Source organism: Schistocerca americana, chromosome 7, assembly GCF_021461395.2.
Source record: "Schistocerca americana isolate TAMUIC-IGC-003095 chromosome 7, iqSchAmer2.1, whole genome shotgun sequence".
Lineage (NCBI taxonomy): Eukaryota > Metazoa > Arthropoda > Insecta > Orthoptera > Acrididae > Schistocerca > Schistocerca americana.
This window is the reverse complement of record NC_060125.1, coordinates 152,835,380-152,861,236: the sequence shown is the minus strand read 5'-3', so window position 1 is coordinate 152,861,236 and position 25,857 is coordinate 152,835,380. Positions and strand designations below refer to the sequence as shown.

General features: G+C 44.4%; 1 protein-coding gene across 1 annotated transcript in view; it reads right to left on the bottom strand.

Moving 5' to 3' along the window:
• LOC124622010 (semaphorin-2A-like) overlaps positions 1 to 25,857 on the bottom strand; it is a 766,524-nt gene that overhangs the window by 29,355 nt on the left and 711,312 nt on the right. The window contains exons 7-8 of the mRNA XM_047147562.1: positions 21,744 to 21,974; positions 15,095 to 15,331 (exon numbers count right to left, since the gene is read on the bottom strand). Of these exons, the coding sequence (XP_047003518.1) occupies positions 15,095 to 15,331; positions 21,744 to 21,974 (468 nt within the window). The remainder of the gene's footprint in view (positions 1 to 15,094; positions 15,332 to 21,743; positions 21,975 to 25,857) is intronic.

The window sequence follows — 25,857 nt, the reverse complement described above, 5'->3', positions numbered from 1 at the left end:
AACCCTTGTTTACAGGTGTCATGTCACCTTTGACTGCATATCCTCTTGTGTGTGTTCTTATATATATGTGCTATGTGCGTGTGTGTGTATGTGTGTACATGTGCATGTAAGACCAGTTCCCGCCTCCTGGTTACGCGGCAACTCAGCCTGGACGGTGGTTTTCCCCGATCTACGTTAAGTATCCGTCGGGTTGGGCCCAGCTAAGGGGAACCACAGTTAAGATCCTTCCATCCAGGCTGGGTGTTGCTTCTCGCCAGGATGCGTAGGTCCCTGGGGTAAGTGCCTGGCTTTTGACTATTACTCATTTGTGATTTTGTGTGCATGTGTGTGTTCTTTAGTGTTGGATGTTGTTCAGGTACCTAGACTACTCATCCGCAGGTTGCCACAATGGGTCGTCGACATGGCTTATCTCAACATCTGTGTCTTCGCCCGAGGTGTTTGTACTGCTATCCATCTCATGGGCACTCTGTGGTCTGCGTCCCCGGCCTTGCCTTCTGAATGGTCTATTGTTTAGATATTCGGTATACAGAGACCTGGATATTTCGTCAGTTAGTGTATTAAGTTTGTCACATAGGTCTGGGTCTCGTAGAATGGTGTATATTTCATCTTGGGTATTCTGCCGGGTAATGTGTAGTGTGTGTCTAATGTTTGTGCGTTGCCCGCAGAATAGGACAGTGTGTTCTGGGGAGCCTTCTTCCCCACATGTGCATCTGGTAGTCTGCTGCAGACTCATGCGGCTCAGGTGCATGGGATAAGGGCCGTGGCCTGTCAGAAAATGTACCATACCGCGGCTAGGATCGATATGCTTCAGTCTTAATCGTTCTTTGATGTCAGGGAAAAAGCTATAGACTCGTCGGCCCTTATCGCTGTTAGCCCACTCGCTCTGCCAGGTATCCACACGCCATGCTTTGAGTTGACGTGATGTAGCATATGGTACACCAGTGATCTGCCGAACCTGGTCTAGTTTCCCCATCTTTAGCCAGTACCTTGCCGCACGGTATCTTATGGTTACGTCTATTGGGAAGATTCCCATCACGACGCAAAGTGCGTCGACTGAGGTTGTGTTGAAGGCCCCTGTTAGTCGAAGCAGAATGCTTCTTTGCCCCCGCCGTACGGCGGTTCTGTTAGTGGATAGGCTGAGTCTATGGGCCCACGTGCTGGCAGCAAAACATAGTACAGACTCGAAGAGAGCGCAATGATATGTTCGTATGGCTGACAGTGGTAGTCTGTATTGTTTCGAGTTTAGCCTTGCCAGTTTGTGCAGTATTTTTTCTGCTTTGTCCGTGGATATTCGTATGTGTTCGTGGAAGTTCAACCGTTCGTCTATGTAGACTCCAAGGTAGCGTGTTACTTTTGATCTTTTAATGTTTGTGTCCCCGATTTTGACTGCTGGGTTCCTCCACCCAGTGCCACAAAAGTTCCTTCTACAGGCGACCCCGGCCCCCTCTCATCACCCAAGTCCGTGTCTGCAAGAGGAACACCAGCACCACCAGCTGCTCCCCCTGCGCACACCAACAGCAGCATCAACAAAGCACCCATCGCAGAGGGGCAGCGTGTAGCTGCCACTCAGCCACGACACCCCAAGACGGCGCAGACGCCGACACCCGCTGCCACCACCAGCGATTTTAATTATAACAACATAGATTTAAACTTAAAATTAAGTAGATTAGAAAAAAGGGAGCTCTTCGAAACAGCGCAAAGAATGATCATTAGGCTATACCACCCCCATGGCAACTCAGTCTGCTTTCGTACAACGGAGCAGACGGACAGAATAATCCTGAAAACAGAGAACATCCCCACGGACTCAGATAGTCTGCTAGACCTACTCCTGCAGGTTTGCGCTCGCAGAGAAGAAAAATTTGATCTCGAAAAATTATACAAAGATCACGTTAGGGCCTATGGAAGGACCTACTTCGATTTCAGTCAAACAGGAAGTAAGTGCTACGTTCACGTGAAGCATCCGATCTGAGGGTTGCTCAACTGAACGCCATGAGAAGCACACACGTCAGTCTGGAACTTCCACAGGTCCTGAATGAGCTAAACTGCGATATCCTGTGCATACAGGAGCCATATACGAAACAAGGCCATATCACCAATATCCCCACCCACGCGATATCAATATCGGGTAAGGCAGACTGCAAGGCGTCAGTCATAATCCTCAACACAGACATTCACCCAGTTAAAATAACGGAATTATGCACAGAACACGTTGCTACAGTGGAGATTACGTACAGGGGCGATACATGTGTCGTTGCATCGATTTATGCTCAATACAGCCATTGCATTAATCCCTATGCAAATGCTATCAGAAAAATTGCACAATACGCCGGCAATAAAAAATTATTAATCTGTGCAGATATTAATGCAAAATCCACTCTATGGCACTCCAATAGAACAGATGACAGAGGACGAATAATCAATGACGTAATACATGAAAATGGACTGAACGTCATCAACGAGGAAGGACACCATCCTACATTCACAGGGCATGACGGCTCCTCATCCAACATAGACATCACCCTTGCAAATAACGCCGCGACTACCTACATACTAGACTGGACGGTACATGACCACATTACCACGAGTGACCATAATGTTATCACACTAACTCTACAGAAGACAGCAAACAACAACACTGCAACACAACCCAGAAGACTGCTCTTTCATAGGACAGACTGGGACACAGTAAGACACAAGATACAGGAACAATCACTGCAGAACATCAGAGGCAGTGTTGACTACAGAGCACACAAGTTAACAGAAATCATTACACACATACAAAACACCTGCATCCCCACATCACGCAAAACAAAACAGCAGACCAGCCCTTGGACAGCACACCTAACACAACTCAAGCAGGACACCAGACGTAAACGCAGACTCTACCAAAGGGCAATCTCAGACAGAGAAAGACAAGTAAGACTACATGAATACCGGCTTGCCAAGGACAGATACAAACAAGAACTAAATAAGACTAGAAAAGACCAATGGAATGACTACGTAGCAAGACAAACACAACTTAACATATGGGGGGAACCTTACAAGATCGTGACCGAAAAAATCAAGAGCCCACTGGTTCTGGGAACGCTACGACAGGATGACGGGGTGATGACTAAAGGATGGAGAGGCACAGCGGAGTACCTGCTAGGCAAACTCCTTCCTGACGACATCGCCACCACAGACACACCTGAACAAGCAGCATTGAGACGAGAACTTACCACAGCCTACACCACACCAACCGTCACCTGTCCGTTTGCGCAGGAAGAGGTGGCGATAGCGATCTCAGAACTTAAAAATAAGAAAGCGCCTGGACCAGATGGTATCCACTCTGAGGTACTAAAACAGATAGCACCGCAGATCACCCCCTACCTCACAACACTGCTGAACGACGCATTAAGGCTAGGCCGTGTGCCTGCAGTGTGGAAAGCCTCTAGGGCGGTCATCATCAAAAAAGCACCAGACAAAGACCCCTCAGAACCCAAATCATACAGACCCATATGCCTCATCAATACACTCGCTAAAACACAAGAAAAACTCCTTTGCAAAAGATTACAAACACATCGCACACTTCGGGGACTGACACCACACCAATATGGCTTTCGGGAAGGAAAGTCTATTGACGATGCAATCAACAAAGCACTTCAAATTGTACACAACACACCTACAAAGTACACACTAGCCATTATGATTGACATCTCGGGTGCATTTGACAATCTATGGTGGCCGGCCCTCTTCAAGAGGCTCAGACACCTGCAGGTACCGGAATCCCTGTACAACAGTCTTGTAGACTACTGCAGGGACAGAACAGTCGCTTGGCACATGGATGACAAGAAAGTAATCAAACGCATTACCAAAGGTTGTCCACAAGGATCGATCTGCGGCCCCATCTTCTGGGACATAATGTTAGAGCCGCTCCTAGAATTACTTGAGGAGCACAATGCGACAGATGGAGTTGTCGCTTACGCTGACGACCTGCTTGTGGCAGTGTCAGCAAACAACCGTGCCCAGCTAGAAGACAGAGCCAATGATACACTCAAAACAATTACACAATGGTGCACAGACAACAAGCTCAAGGTAGCAGAAAATAAAACAACTTACACACTACTGCGATGGAGCTCCGTATGCCACGGCAAACTGGCTGACACTGACGGCGGCGGTGCACAAATGCTGCGCAGCTAGCGCCATTCGACGGCCAACACCCCGGTTCCTGGTGTGTCCGCTGTGCCGTGCGTGTGATCATTGCTTGTACAGCCCTGTCGCAGTGTCCGGAGCAAGTATGGTGGGTCTGACACACCGGTGTCAATGTGTTCTTTTTTCCATTTCCAGGAGTGTATATTGGCGTTGCCCACCGCATCGCCGTCTTCTGCCTGTTTACATATCCTGTATTTGAATACGCATTCCTGTTACAGTTTCTTTGGCGCTTCAGTGTATTTTATTTCATCAGATCAGAGATTTTTTCATACTTTGTACCACAGTGTTATTCATGCATTACGGTTTAAATGCATCTTCTTTGTATCAATCTTCTTATTTCTTGGCAGCTATTCACATGGATCTATTAGTAGCCAATTTCTTCATTTCTGCGTAATTAGTGTCTTCTGTATTATGTACATCTTGTTTTAAAAATGGCAGTCGTGGTCTTCCGCGGGCTACCTTTCGTTGTAATGTTCCTTCCAGGACGTTCTGGAGCTGGTAGTGTGGTATTTCATGATCAATCCACACGTGTCTTCGTCGCTCCATTGTTCTCCTAAATTCACTTTCTTCTCCAGTTCTTTACAGGACTTTGTTGTTGGTGCTCTTACGTGTCCACTTTATGTTGAACACGCCTCTCCAGCACCATATTTCAGATGCTTTCATTTTAGTTTTGCCTATTGTCCATGTTTTGTAGCCGTACAGAGCTACTCTTCAAGTACTCCTAACTACCCTTTTCCCCCCCTTTATTTGCGATGTTGTTCGATAAAAGCCTTTTTATTTCATTTGTGGATATTGATTTTTGTTACGTATTCTTTCCTTTTTTCCGTCATCAGTTATCTTACTTCCTAAATACGGCAATGATGCTGATTTTTTATTGTTTTATTTTCTCTAATTTTTATATTCACTTCTTCTAATTCCTTGGAGTATACGAGAATTTCTGTATTTCTTGAGTTAATATTAAAGTTTTCCTCAGCCCTTAGTATTGTATCCATTGTAATTTACAAGGATCTTTGCAGGTTTCTTTAACCTCGCAAACCTATGCATCTGTATTCTTTCTCCATTTATTTGGATGTCTTTACAGCATTGTTTACACTCTTTTATCTCATGTGCTATACAGACGTTGAATACGGACGAAGACACATTGAATTAATGTCTAAAGCTTTCCAGAATTCTATCGTCTTTATGTGTATTTCTTATCTTTACTATCGCTTCTCGTTGTTTGTACAATTATTTCGTTAGTCTTTTGCCTCTAGAGTCCAGTTCAGTCATTGTAACAATTTCCATTAGTTTGCTCCAGTGGACACTGCCGAATAATTCCTTGAGATCTACAAATGCTATATAAATTTTTCTGTTGACACGGAGGCTTTCTTGAATTACACCGTGAAGGCATAAGATAGATTCTCTTGTGCCTCTTCCTTCTCAGTACCCAAATTGGTCTCCAGCTACGTTGGTTTCAACTTTGCTCTTAATGTGTCTGTGTGTTATTCTTGTTAATATTTTCGAGGTGTGAGTTAGAATGCTCAAAGTGCTGTGACCCTCACATGTAACTGCTTTATTCTCCTTTGGAATCATTATCATGATTGGTTACTTAAAGTCTCCTAGGTTAACACCAGTTATATTACAGTACAGTAATGCTAATACCACAAGTGGAAAGCTGAATAAATTAATAGATATTTTCAGTGAAGTGAATAACATTAACTACGTACAAGATAATCTAAACACCAGTGCCTTATTTTATGGCTCTGAGCACTATGGGACTTAACTTCTGAGTTCATCAGTCGCCTACAACTTAGAACTACTTAAACCTAACTAACCTAAGGACATCACACACATCCATGCCCGAGGCAGGATTCGAACCTGCGACCGTAGCGGTCGCGCGGTTCCAGACTGTAGCGCCTAGAACCGCTCGTCCACCCCGGCCGGCTGCCTTATTTTAGGATTACAAGGATTGTCCGAAGTAAAGTAAAGTGCATCAGAGGCATCCTTATCAATTACAGGTGTACGTTCAACAGTAAGGGCCGATGTTAATATTGGTTTACGGGATCCTTTCGGAGCTACAGACGGAAATCAGTTCTCTGTGAATGCGACGGAGATCATCAGCAGTCGAGTTTTTGGCGCAAAAAAAGATTTAGTGAAGGTAGCTTGTCACAGAACGCAATTCGTAGGAGCTTTCTGTAAGTGCTTCCTCTGAGCTAGTTATGTAAGTGTTAATTCCGAGACAGATAGAGAGAGAGAGAGAGAGAGAGAGAGAGAGAGGGAGAGAGAGAGAGAGAGAGAGGGAGAGAGAGAGAGAGAGAGAGGGAGAGAGAGCATTCCTGAGAAAAACGTTACCGATAAAAATGCTGTGGTCAAGAAACGATTATGTAAAAGTTGTATGATTTACTTTTTCAGGTGCAAAGGGAAGCGCTTCTTACATTTCTGCAGGGCGTGGAGCCGGCCAAAGTGGCCGTGCGGTTAAAGGCGCTGCAGCCTGGAACCGCGAGACCGCTACGGTCGCAGGTTCGAATCCTGCCTCGGGCATGGATGTTTGTGATGTCATTAGGTTAGTTAGGTTTAACTAGTTCTAAGTTCTAGGGGACTAATGACCGCAGCAGTTGAGTCCCATAGTGCTCAGAACCATTTGAACCATTTTTTTGCAGGGCGTGGAGAGATGTTGAAGCTTCGATACAAGCTGTAACTTTGTGTTAAACTCCGTTTAAGTATTACTCCTAACGTATCTGGTGAGAAACTGGAGTTTATTTTTTCCCCATTTAGGTTAAGGATGAACTTTAACAGTGTGTTTTGTGTCCACTGTTATGACGCACACAGAGCAACTCTGACATTCTCCAAAACTGTCGTCAAGATAGTTGGCTTTTTACTCAAGTTTAACTGGAGGCCATAAGCATCATTTTCGTACTGATGACACGTCAGTGCCATACGATACGAGGAGCGTTTGGAAGAATAAATACATTCTAGCTTTGGAGATGATTGATTAGTATAATATTCACATATTTTTATTTTAGATCCAATCACGTAGTTATGACAACAATCGTAATCGTTTCGGACACAGATTAACTCTCAAGTGTATATCACGAAAAGTATCGCACCTAAAACAGAACTCTTGGGGCCAGCTGAGACTACCGCTTCCCCTGCTACTTTGTAGTCTCGGACTTGACATTTGTTTGATAAGATATCATATCCGAGTAAAACATAGGCTGCTAAATTTGGCATACACGCGTTAAATGTCGAAGTTAACAGTCTGCAAAGCTTTGTTGAAATGTACAAAGCGTACGATAAGCTCCTCTTGTTTGTTCATGTCTAGCTTTAGGTCCTTTGCTGTTTTTATTTACGTAGATGCTACTTCGCAGTCATTACAGTTTTTCGAGTGTTGTGCGAAGTCCATTTGAGGAGATAGAATTTGTGGTCCAACACATTAACAATAGTTCTAGTAGTATTCAACTTGTTCTTCGTCTGAGCTCACTCTAGTCTTCCAAATTTGTCGATATGATTTGCCGCAGAGGATCACGATATGAGCTGCCGTCCGCCAACTCTCAAAGATGTGCCGATGGAGCGCCTGCTGACGTCAGCAGAAGTTTCGTATTTCTGCCAGTGTCTAAATCTACAAAGGTCGTAACATTCCGCTAAGAAACAGTACGTGTGAAAGATTAAAGCAACAAGATAAATTCCTCTGAATTTGTGTTACGTGCTAGAAATACTTCGTTTACGCCATTTACTTGGTAGAAGAAGGTGTTCGTTATTATTCAACCTTAGTCATATACCGTGTGAACGCGCATTTCTAAAGGCTCAAAACAACCTCAGCGGCTACGTTTGATGTAAGAAAACCAGGTGGGGCTATAACCTGTGTAGGTCGTGTTGCACAGCGATCCTGGGTCCGCTCTTAGCACCTGCACCTCTTTCAGCTTTCATCAGAACACCTGCTGTGTGTGTGGTGGGCAGCGCCCGCACTGTTTGATGATACAGTGCGCACACAGGCTCCTGCGTCCCCTGCAAACTTTATTTGGGGACGTGGCGGTGAGTGACACGCTCGATGGGGAACACTGCACAATATACAAATACGGTCACCGGCAAAATGTTCCTGGCCGTTTTCGTCGAAAGGAGGCAAGCGTAGTCTTTATGAATTTCATACAGCTACATATAAGGTCGTCATAATTACATTAGAGTAATGTTGGCTGGCGCTAGCGTTTGCTACTCAGACGGAGTGGTCCAGGGCTATGATTTATTGGTGGCGTCAGTTTACCCCCTTGAGACATGGATTTTCTTCTCGAGAAAGTAAAATTTTTACTTATATGGTAATCCTCTAAGGTGATTTTCTTGCCGGCCGAAGTGGCCGTGCGGTTAAAGACGCTGCAGTCTGGAACCGCAAGACCGCTACGGTCGCAGGTTCGAATCCTGCCTCGGGCATGGATGTTTGTGATGTCCTTAGGTTAGTTAGGTTTAACTAGTTCTAAGTTATAGGGGACTAATGACCTCAGCAGTTGAGTCCCATAGTGCTCAGAGCCATATAAGGTGATTTTCTTACGATTTTAGATGCAAGATTTATATAAAAAAAAACATGTTTTCAAAACATACTTCGTACGCTTGTCTTCAGTTTATGATCTAAAATAACCAATTACAAAATATTCTCTATTGTAATAAGGGGTAAAAATGATGATTCAAAAATCACCACGCAAAATAAAAATAACAATGCTCAGTTATATAGCGGAATATATCGAACCAACCACAATCGTGTATTCTGGAGGTCACGAATTGCTCCACATTGGCGAGAGCTGCTGCACACTGCTATACTGACTTGCTAACATTATCACGGTGAGGCTCAGCTGGCAGCACTTGCGCCTGATGAAAAGGCTGAACACTCACAAATGTGTACCTCAGGTTTCTTTTGGTAAAAAATACTTCATTGCAGCAAAGACACAGTAAAATTTATTGTATACAATTTAGCTAGAGAGTCTGAAAGAGCTAAACAACCTGAGATAGGTCAGAGACAGAAACTTTCATGCTTGATTTTATTCAAATTGCCTTTTTATCAAATTATCTATTTCATGTCGCTCACATGAAAGAGTTTCATAACAGAAAGTTTTAATTCATGGGGTGATCGGACACAGTATCGTGAGCGTAGAGCATGAAGCAATGTTGGAGAAATTTAAGGGTGCAAGCTCTGATAGAAACGCTTTGAACGACATGACACGTATGGATGGCTAATCATAAACCAGGATTAGTTACAGTGTTCAGTGAGAGTTTCTGGCAGATTAAAACTGTGTGTCAGATCGAGGCTCGAACTCGGGACGTTTGCCTTTTGCAGGCAAGTGCTCTACCGACTGAGCTACCCAAGCACGACCCACGACCCGTCCCCACAGCTTTAATTCCTCGTCTCCTCCCTTCCAAACTGGGCCGCGAAAGGCAAAGGTCCTGAGTTCGTGTCTCGGACCGGCAAACAGCTTTAATCTGCCAGAAAATTTCATATCAGCGCACAGTTAGCTGCAGGGAGAAAATTTCATTCGAGTTCATAGAGATTTGAACTTTGATCTGTATACAGGAAAGCGCTGAAACGAAACGTATGAAGAGCAAATCGCAATTTCTCCTTATTTAGCTAGTCAAATGTAACTACCGGTTTGTAATTAAAATAAACGCAATTAATTGTTAGTTTACCCATCGAAAGGTGAATGAATGTATGGGAAACAACTTCTGTCAGCTGAATTACACTGAACGAAATGAAACTGACATTATCGAGAGCAACTGAATCAATGAAATGCAGTTACGCGAAAGTATATCAGTAAGTTCTGTTCATAAACACTGAACCGGAAGTGTATATAAAAGTACTGTGACATTTGATTTCATTCATTTTACTCAATTTTATTCAGTTGGTACAAATTCCCGTGGCAGGGATACTCTGCCACAACCGTTCAAAAATGGTTCAAATGGCTCTGAGCACTATGGGACTCAACTGCTGAGGTCATTAGTCCCCTAGAACTTAGAACTAGTTAAACCTAACTAACCTAAGGACGTCACAAACATCCATGCCCGAGGCAGGATTCGAACCTGCGACCGTAGCGGTCTTGCGGTTCCAGACTACAGCGCCTTTAACCGCACGGCCACTTCGGCCGGCTCACAACCGTTCCCCCAGTTGATCTATTCCTACGCACTTTGTAAGTAACAGGAAACATCAGCGACCATGAAAAACGTACTCCAAATATGCAATTATTAAAGCCAGTGGACGAGATATGTGAGACGATTATTCCTTCATCCAGACCCACAATTATATAAAACTTACGGAGAGGTGTAACTGCCATTTGACAGTATGATACGCTTTATTACACGATCTACATTTCGGCCTTCTGTGGAACAAATGAATATACGACAAAAGTACAAACAGCAGAAGAGTAGGGCAAAAATATGATTCATGTATAGATTTCATGATTTTTTTTCTTACTTACATGTCAGAAATCACCTAAAATATACATCTTCGGTTACTTCTGCCTAGTGTTTCGTACGTAAAGGTGAGATTTTCACGTTTTATTGGCAGGATAAGAATATTAAATAAAACGGATGACCAGATCACAGCTTTATTCTTCGTTTTACTGTGTCGAAGCAGCAGCCAACATAAACATAAGTGAAATAATCGTCAAAGATCATCACAGAGGCATCACAGTCTCAACCATATAATGTATGGTATGTAAAAGAACTAACTACTAGAACTGTACATTTAACACGCTGTTTACCTTATCTCTGCAACAGATACAAGATGTCAGAATTTACATTATATGACATGGAGAACCAACTTCGTAGTGTGCACGTAAAGATCGCGTCATATGCTATCGTAATTTAAGAGATACAGAAGTTAAACTTTGTGAAACCATTAAATATTTGATACATGGTTCGTTATAAAAATAAATAGTTATAAACGTCTCAAGGATTACAACCATCATACATAAGAGCATGTTTGATATACGGTCCATAATATGAAAAAATGGTTTTAAACATCGATAAAATATAAAGCCCCTTTTACACTGTATGTGTGTGCGTGCGCTCGCCGCACCCCTTTGTGTGTGTGTGTGTGTGTGTGTGTGTGTGTGTGTGTGTGTGCGCGCGCAATATATGTGTGGTAGGTTTCTATTTCACGTAGCATATATACATACAATTTGGCTAGTTGAGTGTAACTTCCGGTTTGTGACTAAAATAAATACAATTAATTGTTAGTTTACCCACCGAAAGGTATGTAAATCTATGGGAATCAAATGAAGCTAAACGTATCGAGAGGAAACGAATCACTGAAATGCAGTTACGCGAAAGTATATCAACAGATTCGCTCAGAAATGCTGACCAGGAATGTAATAAACGTGCCATGGGAATGATTACATTTCACTCAGTTTTATTCAGTTAGTACATATTCTGTGACAGCGGTCCTCTGCCAAATCTGATCATCCAGTGGAACTATTCCCATATACTTGGTTAGTAACAGCAAGAAACATCAGTGACCACGAAAATTTGAATCAGGCCTGGATACGTACTCAGAAAGTGTAACGGTTAAAGCCACTGCCCGACATATGCAGGAGATCTTGGTCCCAATACCAATCTTGGTTCTAACATATCCAATAGCTGAATTTATGTTCCAAACCAAGCCACGGACAGTGATTCCATGAAAGTCGTTACTGAAATGCCCATAGCCGCTATAGTGGTCCGGGGGACGAGTGAACACCTGGAGCTGGAATATGTCGTTGGACTGCTGCAGAGCTGAAATCTGTACAAAACCAATCTGGATGGATCAGATGTGTAGGGAAATAGAAGATATTGAAGGAGCCAAACGTAGGTCATTCCGCACAGGAGTGTTTTCTGAAAGAAACGTACTTGGCGAGAGTGTTTGTTCAGAGGGAAAAAGAGGGTGCCACGGAATTACCAAAATTGTTTCTTACGAAGTAATTCACTTTGTGACGTGAAGAACCCAAGCTGGGCAGTCGGACGGACGTAGCCGTATGTTGATCGGCGTGTGAGATACACAGGTGCATCTAGTGTGAGAGACTCCACTTCAAGGCTTCATAAGATACAACTGCTTGACACACTAGTATCTGCTGAGAGATTGCTTGAGACTTTTTTATGCTGTCACAGCAACTAGAGTTGGGTCGGCGTACAAAGATCCCCGACAATTGTTGTGGGCTGGGCACGGCAGTTTCACACGCCAAGCACGGAACGCGATTTTGCAAATGTCTCTATGGCAACGCTTCGTTGTTGTCGCTGTTACATACACGACTACTGTTTTCGCTTCTAGCCGTTAGCCGTATGCAGCTGACACCTGGCACCATCTCTGCTAACGGTTAGGGATTTCCTTATTACTTCGATTCGACTGTAGCTCCAGGGTTGCAGTACAGAGCGGAGCACAAATACGCAGTAGGCACCACCCAGGAATTGTGCTGACAGCCACACGCTGCGAAGACTCTCGTATCAGCTCACTTCTGTGCGATGTCTGGTAAATAAAAGGCGGAAGTCATAGTACGTCTGATACTGTGTGTTTGTCACAAAGTGGTACTTAAAATTCAGTGTAAACTATCACGAAAACTTCATTTATGCAAGGGGAAAATACTTTTTATCTTATTTTAATCGTCGTAATGTAAAAATATTATTTCTGAATTTTGTTTCGTAGAGTATAATTGAAATAAATTACTGATCGAGTAAAACATAACACTTTACAGTATTAAAACGATTGTCATATAAGATCTTTATATACTTCTACGGTCTGTAAACACAATCTCGCTATTCACTGCTAACTGTAAATAACGGACTAAAGTTCATTAATCTATAATTAATAAATGTAATTATGTCTGGAATCCCCATCAGGGGGTTTGAAATAAACGCATACGCAAAAGCACAATCACGTCAAACACTAATAGACAGACTTGTTCACCCTTTGTCAGTGCGTTAGTTGATGATAGGACTTGTATCGAAGCATCGTGGAATAACTGCACGGCATTAGACGCACCTGTAGAGGAAACTGTAGGGAATGGCTCTGAATGGAATATACACTACTGGCCATTAAAATTGCTAAACCACGAAGATGACACGCTACAGACGCGAAATTTAACCGACAGGAAGAAGATGCTGTGATATGCAAATGATTAGCTTTTCAGAGCATTCACACAACGTTGGTGCCGGTTGCGACACTTACAATGTGCTGACATGAGGAAAGTTTTCAACCGATTTCTCATAAACAAACAGCAGTTGACCGGCGTTGCCTGGTGAAACGTTGTTGTGATGCCTCGTGTAAGGAGGAGAAATGCGTACCATCACGTTTCCGACTTTGATAAAGGTCGGATTGTAGCCAATCGCGATCGCAGTTTATCGTATCGCGACGTTGCTGCTCGCGTTGCTCGAGATCCAATGACTGTTAGCAGAACATGGAATCGGTGGGTTCAGGAGGGTAATACGGAACGCCGTGCTGGATGATACGGCCTCGTATCACTAGCAGTCGAGATGACAGGCATCTTATCCGCATGGCTATAACGGATCGTGCAGCCATGTCTCGATCCCTGAGTCAACAGATGGGGACGTTTGCAAGACAACAACCATCTTCACGAACAGTTCGACGACGTTTGCAAAAAAATGTTTCAAATGGCTCTGAGCATTATGGGACTTAACATCTTAGGTCATCAGTCCCCTAGAACTTAGAACTACTTAAACCTAACTAACCTAAGGACATCACATACATCCATGCCCGAGGCAGGATTCGAACCTGCGACCGTAGCAGTCCCGCGGTTCCGGACTGCAGCGCCTTGAACCGCACGGCCACTGCGGCCGGCTACGACGTTTGAAGCAGCATGGACTATCAGCTCGGAGACCATGGCTGCTGTTAGCCTTGACGTTGCATCACAGACAGGAGCGCATGCGATGGTGTACTCGACGACGAACCTGGGTGCACGAATGGCTAAACGCCATTTATTCGGATGAATCCAGGTTCTGTTTACAGTATCATGATGGTCGCATCCGTGTTTGGCGACATCGCTGTGAACGCACATTGGAAGCGTGTATTCGTCATCGCCATACTGGCGTATCATCCGGCGTGATGGTATGGGGTGCCATTGGTTACACGTTTCGGTCACCTCTTGTTCGCATTGACGGGACTTTGAACAGTGTAAGTTACTTTTAGATGTGCTACGACCCGTGGCTCTACCCTTCATTCGATCCCTGCGAAACCCTACATTTCAGCAGGATAATGCACGACCGCATGTTGCAGGTCTTGTGGGGGCCTTCCTGGATACAGAAAATGTTGGACTGCTGCCCTGGCCAGCACATTCTCCAGATCTGTCACCAATTGAAAAGGTAGGGTCAATGGTGGCCGAGCAACTGGCTCGTCGCAATACGCCAGTCACTACTCTTGGTGAACTGTGGTATCGTGTTGAAGCTGCAATGGTAGCTGTACCTGTGCATGCCATCCAAGCTCTGTTTGACTCAATGCCCAGGCATATTAAGGCCGTTACTACGACCAGATGTGGTTGTTCTGAGTACTGATTTTTCAGGATTTATACACACAAATTGCGTGAAAGTGTAATCACATGTCACTTCTAGTATACTATATTTGTCCAATGAATAACCGTTTATCATCTGCATTTCTACATGATGTAGCAATTTTAATGGCCAGTAGTGTAAATAAGAGTGGAGATAGTTGTAACTGCTACTCTAGGATGAAGAGGCTGGCTCAGGGCAGGACGTTTATGGCAGGCCTCGTCAAACCAGTTAGAAGGCTGACAACCGGAAAAAATTCCTGGGTGTATTTAAGTGATACCGTGGATCGAAACACTGACAGTCATTTCGTGATATCGTTGCGTACTCCATTTCTGATTTCGTTGCATGTCAAACAAGAACAATACATACAAAATTGTGACAGGAAGTTTCGAGTCGGAGTGGCGTCCTTCCTTACCGGGCAGCGTTTCCGTGTCGTTGACGCACTCGCCCGGCCGTGGCTCCGGCACCTTGCTGGAAAGGACGGGCAGCCAGGCGGAGCTGCTGGTCGCCTGCTCCTTGAAGCGGCCGCGGAACGCCTGCTGCACGTCCTGCAGCGTGTAGGAGCAGATGGCCGAGCCCACCAGGCCGGTGCCGGAAGTCGTGAAGACGGCGTAGAAGCGGTCCGGGTCGTCCGGACTGCGGTACACGTCCTCTGTGGACAGACAGACGCGCACACCGAAGTCCACTAGCTGCTCGTAGACACGACTGTCGGGCACAAGGCGCGGTATCGCTCTGGAGACGCAAGGAGTCAAGTTCATACAGAAATGCACTAAAATCTACTGAAACATTGCGGTCCAACCAATTTACCGAATATACCTAAAATACTATCATCTTTGCGTGCACTTTGTCGCTGTAAGGCAGATTTCCAGACCCTCAGTACATCGGAAACGGAAACCAACATTTCTAAGCAGTGAATATTTATAAACGAACAGCATGTTCAAGAATCAGAAAGCCATTCATAGCGATCGATATAACGTGAGGCGACGAAACAGTATCCGAAATACACATTCTATACGCCATGGTCACGAAATTTCGTAAATGGTCAGTGTCTACATCTCCCATTAAATGCACAGGGGCTGGAGAAAAATACGGAAACACGGACAGCAATGCTTACTTGAATATAAATGCAGATGCTAGCAAAGCTGAAGGTTTGGCTGTTGTATTTTATCACGAACGGCAACTGTGCAATGTCCTCAGTACGTTGCAAGCGTCAGCCACGGTCAGAAGAGTGTTATACGTATGAAGCAGTGAGTGCATTATATCGGAGTTAAGTGAACTCTAATGTGGGTAAATTGTTGGTGCTCCTATGGTCGGTGCTTCCGCGACCAAGGAAGCCGAGGTTTTCGGTGTTCCAAGAGGCATCACAGCGAGGATTTATACCGCTTACAGGGAAAGCAGAGCATCATCATCCGCTAACTCACAACGCGGACAAAAGTGTGTGCTGAGTGACTGTGTCGACAAATAAGAGGACGACAGCTGCGTAAGTCACTGCAGAACTGAATGTCGCGCTCGTGAACCCTGTCAGTACCAAAATAACACGAAGGAAGATCCGGAAGTAGGGCATTGCATGGCGAGCTGAAATATAGACCCACTCATTAGCGATACAAATTCCCGTAACAGGAAAACGTCCCTCCGAACCGACCAAAATTATAGTAGAGCACTGTAAGAACGTTATTTGGTCACATGTGTCTTGTTCCAGGCCGAATTTACCTCCCAAGAGGGAAAAATGCGGGGGTTCGGTGATGATTTGGGAACCCATATCGTGGTATTCCATGGGTCCCATGGCTGTTCCGTAAGATCACATTACTAATGAGGTTTATGTCACAAGTTTGAACGATCAGGTGTATTCCACGGGACAGCGTTTGATTCCCAATGATGATGTTGCTGTTCGAAACCATCTGTTCACAAATTTAAAACCGGCCAGGGTTGGTTTTGCGAGCAAAAGGATGATATGTCGCATCTCTCCTGGTTACGACGGTTACCAGATCTCAAGCCTTTGTGGCCCTCTTTGGAGCGACGTGTGCGTCAACGCTGTTCGCTCCCATCGTTTTTATCTGAACGTTGGTACAAGATCCCCTTGAACGCCGTACAGGTCTTGTTTTAATCCATCCCGAGACGAGAATCGATGCCGACGGGATTTTCTGTACCTAATTAGGCACAGTAATGTTTTGTGCTGTCGGCGTTTCCATATTCTTTTTCCACCGCCAGTGTATTTCGCAAGCTACTGTACAGAGCACGTTGTAGGGTACTTCGTACCCATATTACAGATTTACTGAAGCACCCTATTAGCATACTGATTAAGGGTAAAGTGAATGTCTCCTCCGTACGCGACCTTATTTTTGTTATCTTATTAATTAATTTAATTTGTGGTAAGATCGTAAAGCACCAAACTGCTTAGGTCATCGCTCCCTAAGCTTACACACTACTTAATCTAATATAAACTAACTTAAGCTATGGATAACACACACACTCATGCCCGAGGCAGGGAGGACTCGAACCTCCGACGGGGACAGCAGCGCTGATCGCCCCAAGACGCGCGGCTGTCATCTTATTCAATTGATCTTGGGCTCGAAACTCGCCTAATCTGAACCCGATGGACACATCGGGCGCCGGCTGCGAACATAAACTACCGGCCGTTAATCTATGGGCACTGCCTGACACGTGCGTTGTGTGCTGGCATATACCTCTGGAAACCTACCAATGACTTGTCGAATCCATGACAAACAGAATCGCTGTTGTACTGCGTTAAAGGTGGACCAACACGCTACTAAGCTGTCGCTAAAAAATTTTCAGCTGATCAGTATTTGCGTCTTTTGACGTAGAACAAAATACAGCATTAATTTTGGTAGTTACTTTTTGTCTGCCATTTAAGTTAATGAAACGAAGTGCCAGAACTAAAAACAATACATAATTTAAAGGGTGAACATGAAAATATATAAAAATGGAACAAACTGATAAATCGTTACTGTCGACTAAGAATAAATTATGTCATTTCGGCCGCGCGGCCCCTCCCGCCGAAGGTTCTACACCTCCCCCGGGTATGTGTGTGTGTGTTTGTGAGTGTGTGTCTGTGTGTGTGGTTATTCTTAGCATAAGTTAGTTTAAGTAATTTTAAGTAGTGCGTATGTCTAGGGGTCGATAACCACAACAGTTTGGTCACAGGCATTTGAACATATGTCATTTTGTACGTACAGACTAGTAACACAGAAGAAGAAATATAATGAGTGAAAACAATTTCTGACCATTACAATGGTTAATTCACTAAGAAAATTCGAACAGGCTCCAATGTAACCTATTATGTAGGCGATGTCGCAGTATTTCGTGAAAGAAATTTCCATCGACATAGAATATTGGGTTTTTGTCTCCGAGGTCTCAGGAGGCTTCCACAAATCTTGTAGAGACGTTAGGACACAAACTTCAACGTTCCACAAGAAGTCATCCACTCCAATAAATAAGTCCGTTGCGCCACAGAGAATCAAAATGGCTCTGAGCACTATGGGACTTGACTGTTGAGGTCATCAGTCCCCTAGAACTTAGAACTACTTTAAGCTAACTAACCCAAGGACATCACACAGATCTATGCCCGAGGCAGGATTCGAACCTGCGACCATAGCGGTCAGGTGGTTCTAGGATGTAGCGCCTAGAACCGCTCGGCCACACTGGCCGGCCACAGAGAATCCGTGCCAATTCAATTACTACTTCTTGTCCCTGACACGACCGATGACATCATGCTATTTTGTTTACATTTCCATGGCAACATCTCAGTGTTGCCGTAGTTCTAGATAATTATGGTTTTCATTCCGTGTTGCGCAGAGGTTGGTTCGAAAGATTTGCGTACATGTATTCTGCAGGTGAGTTTCTTGACGAATATCGGAAATATGGCTCCTTACAACCCAGCGAAGACGGTGTTTGGAAAAGAAACGTCTCTGAAAGGTCAAGAGAGAGACTTTATGTACTGTTTACGTGTTTACTTTGACAGCGAAATGTACACGGGTGTCCCAGCAGATCATCTACAGGCTGGCGGAAGTGTAGAATATCTTTTCAACAACAGAGAAGGGAATGACAAACGAGAAAGAAACTGCATATTCAACTCGAAGGTCTACGTAAGAAATGTATTATTGGAACTTGCGTACACTTCTTCGTGGTTTGTTTGTTACGAGAGGTGCTAGCTGTGAATCTGGAGGGCATATTATGGACTGATGAAACATGGCTATAAACGATACATGTGACTGAATGGTGAGTCTGCCAACAGCGAAGGAAGGGCCATCTTCTATTATTCATACTGGATCTACGAAAGATTTTACGGCAGTGATATACTAAAAAATCCTGCCTCCGTAGCTGAGGGGTCAGCGCTCTGACTGCAATGTGGAGGGACCGGGTTCGATTGCCGGTACTGCCAGGGACTTTTTCTTGGTAGGAGGATTGCTAAGGGGTACTCTCAGTTTCGTGACGGCTGCTGAGGAGCCGGTCAGCCGTTTAGAAGTAGTTCCAAGGTCAAGAAAGCCAACAACGACTGGGAGAGTGGTGTGTTGACCACATGCCCCTCCATACCGAATACGATGTCGGTATTGGCAGAGGGTGACACGCTGATCGGAGGGGCCAGAAAGGAACTTAACCACTTACTATACCAAAAAAAAAAAACTGGAATGATAGTGAGCTGATTTACAAAGGGGTTCATCAGTCGGTTCCTAGAAAATTTCAGTTCGAGGTACTCGATTTTTTTTTATCAACGGGCAATGTGCTGTGCTATTCCGGACAGTTAAACGCACCAACTGCAAGGAAACATGACATTTTGTTCAGGTTGAAGGGAAGAAATACAGGCTTCGAACGGGTTATGCGACAAGTTATGCGGAAGTTTTAGCCTTAGTGAAAAGATATAAACCACAGAAAACCCAGTAGGTACCTGATTCATTCGCACAGAGACATGGGCACTAAATACCTCTCGCATCACTACTACCCATTGGCTTTAAATTTGTCTAGTCCGCCGAGTGAAATAAAACGTTCTTGTTCTGAGACATGAAGAAACTGGGTAACAAGGCTGTTACTCGAATAACTCCAGAGAAATGGAAGACCATCGTGACCCAACTGTGGAATGGCATAAATAACCGAGCGACGAAGAGGGCTTATCCGAATACGAGATACAAAACACATAAGAGACGATGAGGGCAGCGAAGTGGTGTGTATGCGCCACTCATCTGTATCAAATGGGCGCACGTAAGCGTGACAGGAAGGCAGAAAGGATCTGTTGAGTCTGGAATTAACTATGACGACACCGTGAATGAAGTTGCTCGATATTTTGTAATCAACGCGGACGTCCATCGTGTCTACAACGAATGATGTACCACTTGACGCTATGTAACACGAATCAATCTGATTCAAACCCGACAGCAATTTCCGCTGACAGAGAATTTGCCGCTGTCAGAGAACAGAAGTCAGTAGCAACAGTTTTCGATCGAATACTGCCTAGGGTACAGCATGCAATGGACATTTGGAGTGAGGTACTTCGCAAATAGACAATTTCTCAAAGGAGCACGTGAAACTGCCTGTCTTCACTGGGTAAAACAACAAAGACTCTGCACAGTAGCTGACTGGTGGCGCGTAGTGTGGTCCAACAGGTTGCGATTTAACTTCCTTGCAGAAGATGTAACATGTCGCGTGCACCCACGGCCGAAAAAGACGTTTAACTAGCAGTGTGAGGACGGTGTGATTCAGGCCGAAGGTTATCATGTGCTGTTTCTTGTACTGTGACTTGGGCTCACTGATTCAGATTGCTGTGAACTTAAACATGATGCTTATTTCAATATTTTCAGTGACCAAGCGTTGCCGTTTCTTCTACGTGTGCATTATGCTGTGGATACACCAGTTGTTTTATACAACTGCCGTATACAGTGCTGCTGCATCCATACTTTCCTCGTTCTATGAATGCTCGGAGACAATATCACTCTTCGAGAGGCTTGCTGAACCATTCTATGACAATCAGGTAGAAAGTTTTTGGGTCTGTTTATTGAATGAACCGTAGTAATCAACACCTGCACAATGTGGTATCAGTGCCAGACCTAATCATTAGAGGGCTGCTTCGTCTGGACGAGGCATACGTAAAGGAACTTGCGGGTTCACTTTCTCAGAGAATTGTGACCATTTTCAAGGACAAAGGTGGTGTTAGACTGTATTAGAGTGGTGTCTGTCCCGTCTGCTTTTATTCAGTAATGCTGGTTGACACTTTGCAATTGAAATCTGTCGCCGGCCGAGGTGGCAGAGCGGTTCTAGGCGCTTCAGTCTGGAACTGCGCGACCGCTACGGTCGCAGGTTCGAATCCTGCCTCGGGCATGGATGTGTGTGATGTCCTTAGGTTAGTTAGGTTTAAGTAGTTCTAAGTTCTAGGGGACTGATGACCACAGCAGTTAAGCCCCATAGTGCTCAGAGCCATTTGAACCATTTTTAAGAAATCTGTCAACAGCGCTGTGTTCTGTCGCCGGATGCAGTAAAGTACGCACCGGTGAGTCAACGAAGTCTTTGAAGAATTGCCATTGTCAGAGGGGTCTCTTTGAAATACAGAAGCCTAACTACACAGATGACATCTCAAGAGGATATGACGAGGTGAAGAACTCTTGTTCCCATCAGAGATGCGTGTAAGAGATGTAATTCAGGTAGCTAATGACTAAGGGAATCTCATTGTCGCCCCGCGAAGTGGCCGCCCCGTTTGAGGCGCCATGTCATGGACTGCGCGGCCCCTTCCATCGGAGGTCCGAGTCCTCCCTCGGGCTTGGGTGTGTGCGTTGTTCTTAGCACAAGTCAGTTTGAGTAGTGTGTAACTCTAGGGACCGATGACCTCAGCATTTGGGGCCCATAGGAATTCACAAATATTTGATCATTTTTTGAATCTCATTGTCACTGCAAGGAAAGCCAGAGGTGAAACACAGGGCTGTACTGTTGTGGTAAAGGTGGCCTGAGACTTAATTCTTAGCAAGGGACATTTTGGAGGGGACTCCGCATTTTCTATAGGAACATTAAATTGCTAGTGGTAGATTACTGTCCTTGAGGAAGGACAGACGACTAGTACTCACGTATCTCGTCGAAGTAGAAGGGGAACTCGCCGGGCAGGGAGCAGTTGAGGCGCGCCTTGAGGAAGGTGGCCCAGTTCTGCGAGAGGATGTTCTTGCCGCCGGTGTCGCGCTTGCAGACGCGCGCCACGCGAGAGTAGACGCTCTTGCCGCAGTTGATGTACTCCACGGCCGGCTCCCGGAAGAAGAACAGCACGTGCTCGCCCACGTCGAAGGAACCCACGAAGTTCGGCTCTGTGGGCAAATGCAGTTGCACAAATGATGAACAAAACCACTCACCTCTACAAAAATCCGATTTTTTTTCGCGAACACTAGAAGGGAATATCATTACAGCCAAATGCAAATGCATTGGAAAGCAGGAATATTATTAAAAAAACCTAAAAGTTACCTAAGGCTTACAGATTCGTCAACAGGAACAGTAAAATAACACTGGCCCAGAAAATACAGGGTGAATCAAAAAGAATCATACGATTTGGCACGTCTGTTTTTCTGAAACTAATATATACGTGAAATTAATTTTGTTTTTTGATGAACAGGAAAGTCAAAAACTCTTTTTTTCACACCTTTTCATAGGTGTTCAATACGTCCCCCTTGAGATGCGCGGCATATGTCAATGTGGCAATCAAATTGTTCCCACACTGCAGCGAACATGTCTTGTAAATCTTCCACAGCTGCTGTTATGCCATCTCTCAGTCCATTCATTGTTTCTGGTAATGGAGGCACGCACATAAGCAGCCTTTTATAAACCGTCCCACAAGAAATAATCACATACAGTCAGGTCCGGTGACCTTGGAGGTCAGTAATGTTACGCTGAACCATTTGCTCCAGTGCGACCGATCCATCGTTCAGTGATCCTTTGCATTAAAAATTCTCGCACTTCCAGATGCCAGTGTGGCAGTGCCCCGTCCTGTTGGTAAATGAAGTCGTTCGAATCAGTCTCCGATTGTGGGGAAATAAAGTTCTCAAGCACGTCGAGATATGTGCTTCCTGTAACAGTGTTCTCGGCAAAGGAAAATGGACCATACACCTTTTCCTGTGAACTGCATAAAACACATTAAATTTTAGAGAGTCCCTCTCAATATTGTACAACTTCATATGATTGTTCCGTACCCTATATTCTCACATTATCACAGTTCACTTTTCCATTTAAATGGAATGTTGCCTCGTCACTAAACACTAAGTGTGGAAGAAAACTGTCATCCTCCACCTTGCCAAGAACAAAATTACAGAACTCCACACGTCGTTGTCTGTCAGCTTCACGAAGAGCATGCATTGGCTGAATTTTGTATGGTTTCATGTGTAAACGTCGACTCAACACACGCCAGACGGACGTCGGAAGCATGTTGAGCTGTCGAGTTGCACGGCGAACGGATTTCTGGGACTCCTTGTGAAACTATGGCGAATGCGTTCGACGTCTGTGCCAGACACTCGGCGATAGCCCGGCGATTTCCCTTTACACAAGGATCCTTTATTGTATGATTATATGATAGCGGAACAAACACTGGTAGCAGTTACTTCTGTAAAATATCTGGGAGTATGCGTGCGGAACGATTTGAAGTGGAATGATCATATAAAATTAATTGTTGGTAAGGCGGGTACCAGGTTGAGATTCATTGGGAGAGTGCTTAGAAAATGTAGTCCATCAACAAAGGAGGTGGCTTACAAAACACTCGTTCGACCTATACTTGAGTATTGCTCATCAGTGTGGGATCCGTACCAGGTCGGTCTGACGGAGGAGATAGAGAGGATCCAAAGAAGAGCGGCGCGTTTCGTCACAGGGTTATTTGGTAACCGTGATAGCGTTACGGAGATGTTTAATAAACTCAAGTGGCAGACTCTGCAAAAGAGGCGCTCTGCATCGCGGTGTAGCTTGCTCGCCAGGTTTCGAGAGGGTGCGTTTCTGGATGAGGTATCGAATATATTGCTTCCCCCTACTTACACCTCCCGAGGAGATCACGAATGTAAAATTAGAGAGATTAGAGCGCGCACGGAGGCTTTCAGACAGTCGTTCTTCCCGCGAACCATATGCGACTGGAACAGGAAAGGGAGGTAATGACAGTGGCACGTAAAGTGCCCTCCGCCACACACCGTTGGGTGGCTTGCGGAGTATAAATGTAGATGTAGACGTAGAACCTCTTTATTGGAATTGTTCATGTGCTGTAGGAGGATCCACACCTTACGTAGTACGAAAGTCACGCTGAACACTTATTACTGATCCGCACTGCGCAAAACGTAGAACACAAAACTCTTTCTGTTGTCACGACACCATTTTCTCTAGAACTGAAGTGGGCGCACACTGCTGCTACGTATCGGGAACCATGTGAAACTCCAGGGTTTGCTCTTTCCAACAGGACGTTGTTCACGCACATATCTCAACATAATAGTTACGATTTTTCTTTAAATCGTGTATTTCACACACGTTAGCACAAGCAAACCGATTCTCATCAATGGCGCCGATTGCATACGATATCAAATGGGTTGCCTATCTTAAGGAGCATGAAATATTTTGTGGTTCAGTATTACTTTGTCCACTCTGTACTGCTCCTTCATATAGTTCTTCATCTGTCAACCTTTTTTTTTTTTTTTTTTTAACTTTCTTCGATGACCCTACATTTCAATTTCATTCACTTTCCTCTTCAAAGGATTTCTAAGCCTCGACGTTTCACTTCCATACAATGCTATATTCCTGCGATAATTTTCAAGAACTTCTTCCTCAGTTCCATATCAATTCTCATACCAACAGAGCTGTCTTACTCTCTTCAGCTGTGCCAGTCAACTCTGACGTTTGATAAGTGCATTTTCAGTCATGTCTCTTGCTTTTCGTAACAACGACGAATGCTGCAGACATCGTTTCGTCCCTTCCTCCAATCACTGTCGCCTTCAGAACGCCTTTGACGACCATAAAAGGCACACTTATATAGAAATAGATGCAACGTAATCAAGATTCTTAGGCACCTACTGGCAAGGACTTGTCGTGGAAACGAGTAACAACAATCAAAACGGTTAATAATAATAAATATTAGTAAATGTACATGATAGGATTAAAAAAATTAAAAATCTCACTTGACCAAAAACAAAATAAGACAACTATCTACATCTACATATATACTTTGCAGGGTACCATATGCTGGATGGCGGTGGGTATCTTGTACTATTAGCCATTTCCTTTCCCGTTCCACTCGCAAATGGAAAGAGGGAAAACGGCTGTACGTATGCCTTCGTAATATCCCTACTTCCTCTTATATTATCCTCGCGGTCCCTATGCAAAATGTGCACTAGTACCAGTAAAATCATTCTACAGTCAACTGCAAATGCCTGTTCCGTAAATTTTCTCAGTGGTGTTTCGAGAAAAGAACGTCGACTTCCATCCACGGATTCCCGTTTGAGTTCACGAAGCACTTCTGTAACACTCACATGCTGAACTAAACCATGGTAACAAATCTACCAGTACGCTTCTGAATTTCTTCGATATCTTCCTACAAACCGACAAGCTGAGTATGCCAAACACCCACGCGGCACTCAAGAATGGATCACAGAAGTGTTCTATACGCGATCTACTTTAAAGACGAGCTATACTTCGCTAGGATTCTCCCAATAAACCCCAGTCGATCATCATATTCTCTACGATCGTCCTTACGTGTTCGGTCCGTTTCGTACCGTTTTGCAACGTTGCAACAGAATATTTAATCGACGTGATTGTGACAAGCAGCATATAATGATGATGAAAATTAGGGGTGGCGGTGCCAGCGCCAACAGAATGAGCTTACGAACTCTTGAAATTGTGGAACTGAGTACGCAAATTACGGAAGGACGGATATAATGCCGATGCGAGATGAATTTGAAAATTAACGCTTTAACCATGCACCATCAATCCCATGAAATTTAGCTGAACATCATGTTTTGTTAATTACCGTTTCTCATTATCACACCCAATTATTAACTTTGACTGTTTAAATCACTTTTTATTAAAATGATACTTCTATAACAACTACTTATCCTTATGTCTTCACACATTAATTAATTACCTTTCCTCCTCACAATTTTCCCTGCTTTACTCATTACGTCACGCTCACATTTCGTCATGCATTACTGCTACATGTAACTTCACTACTTCAAC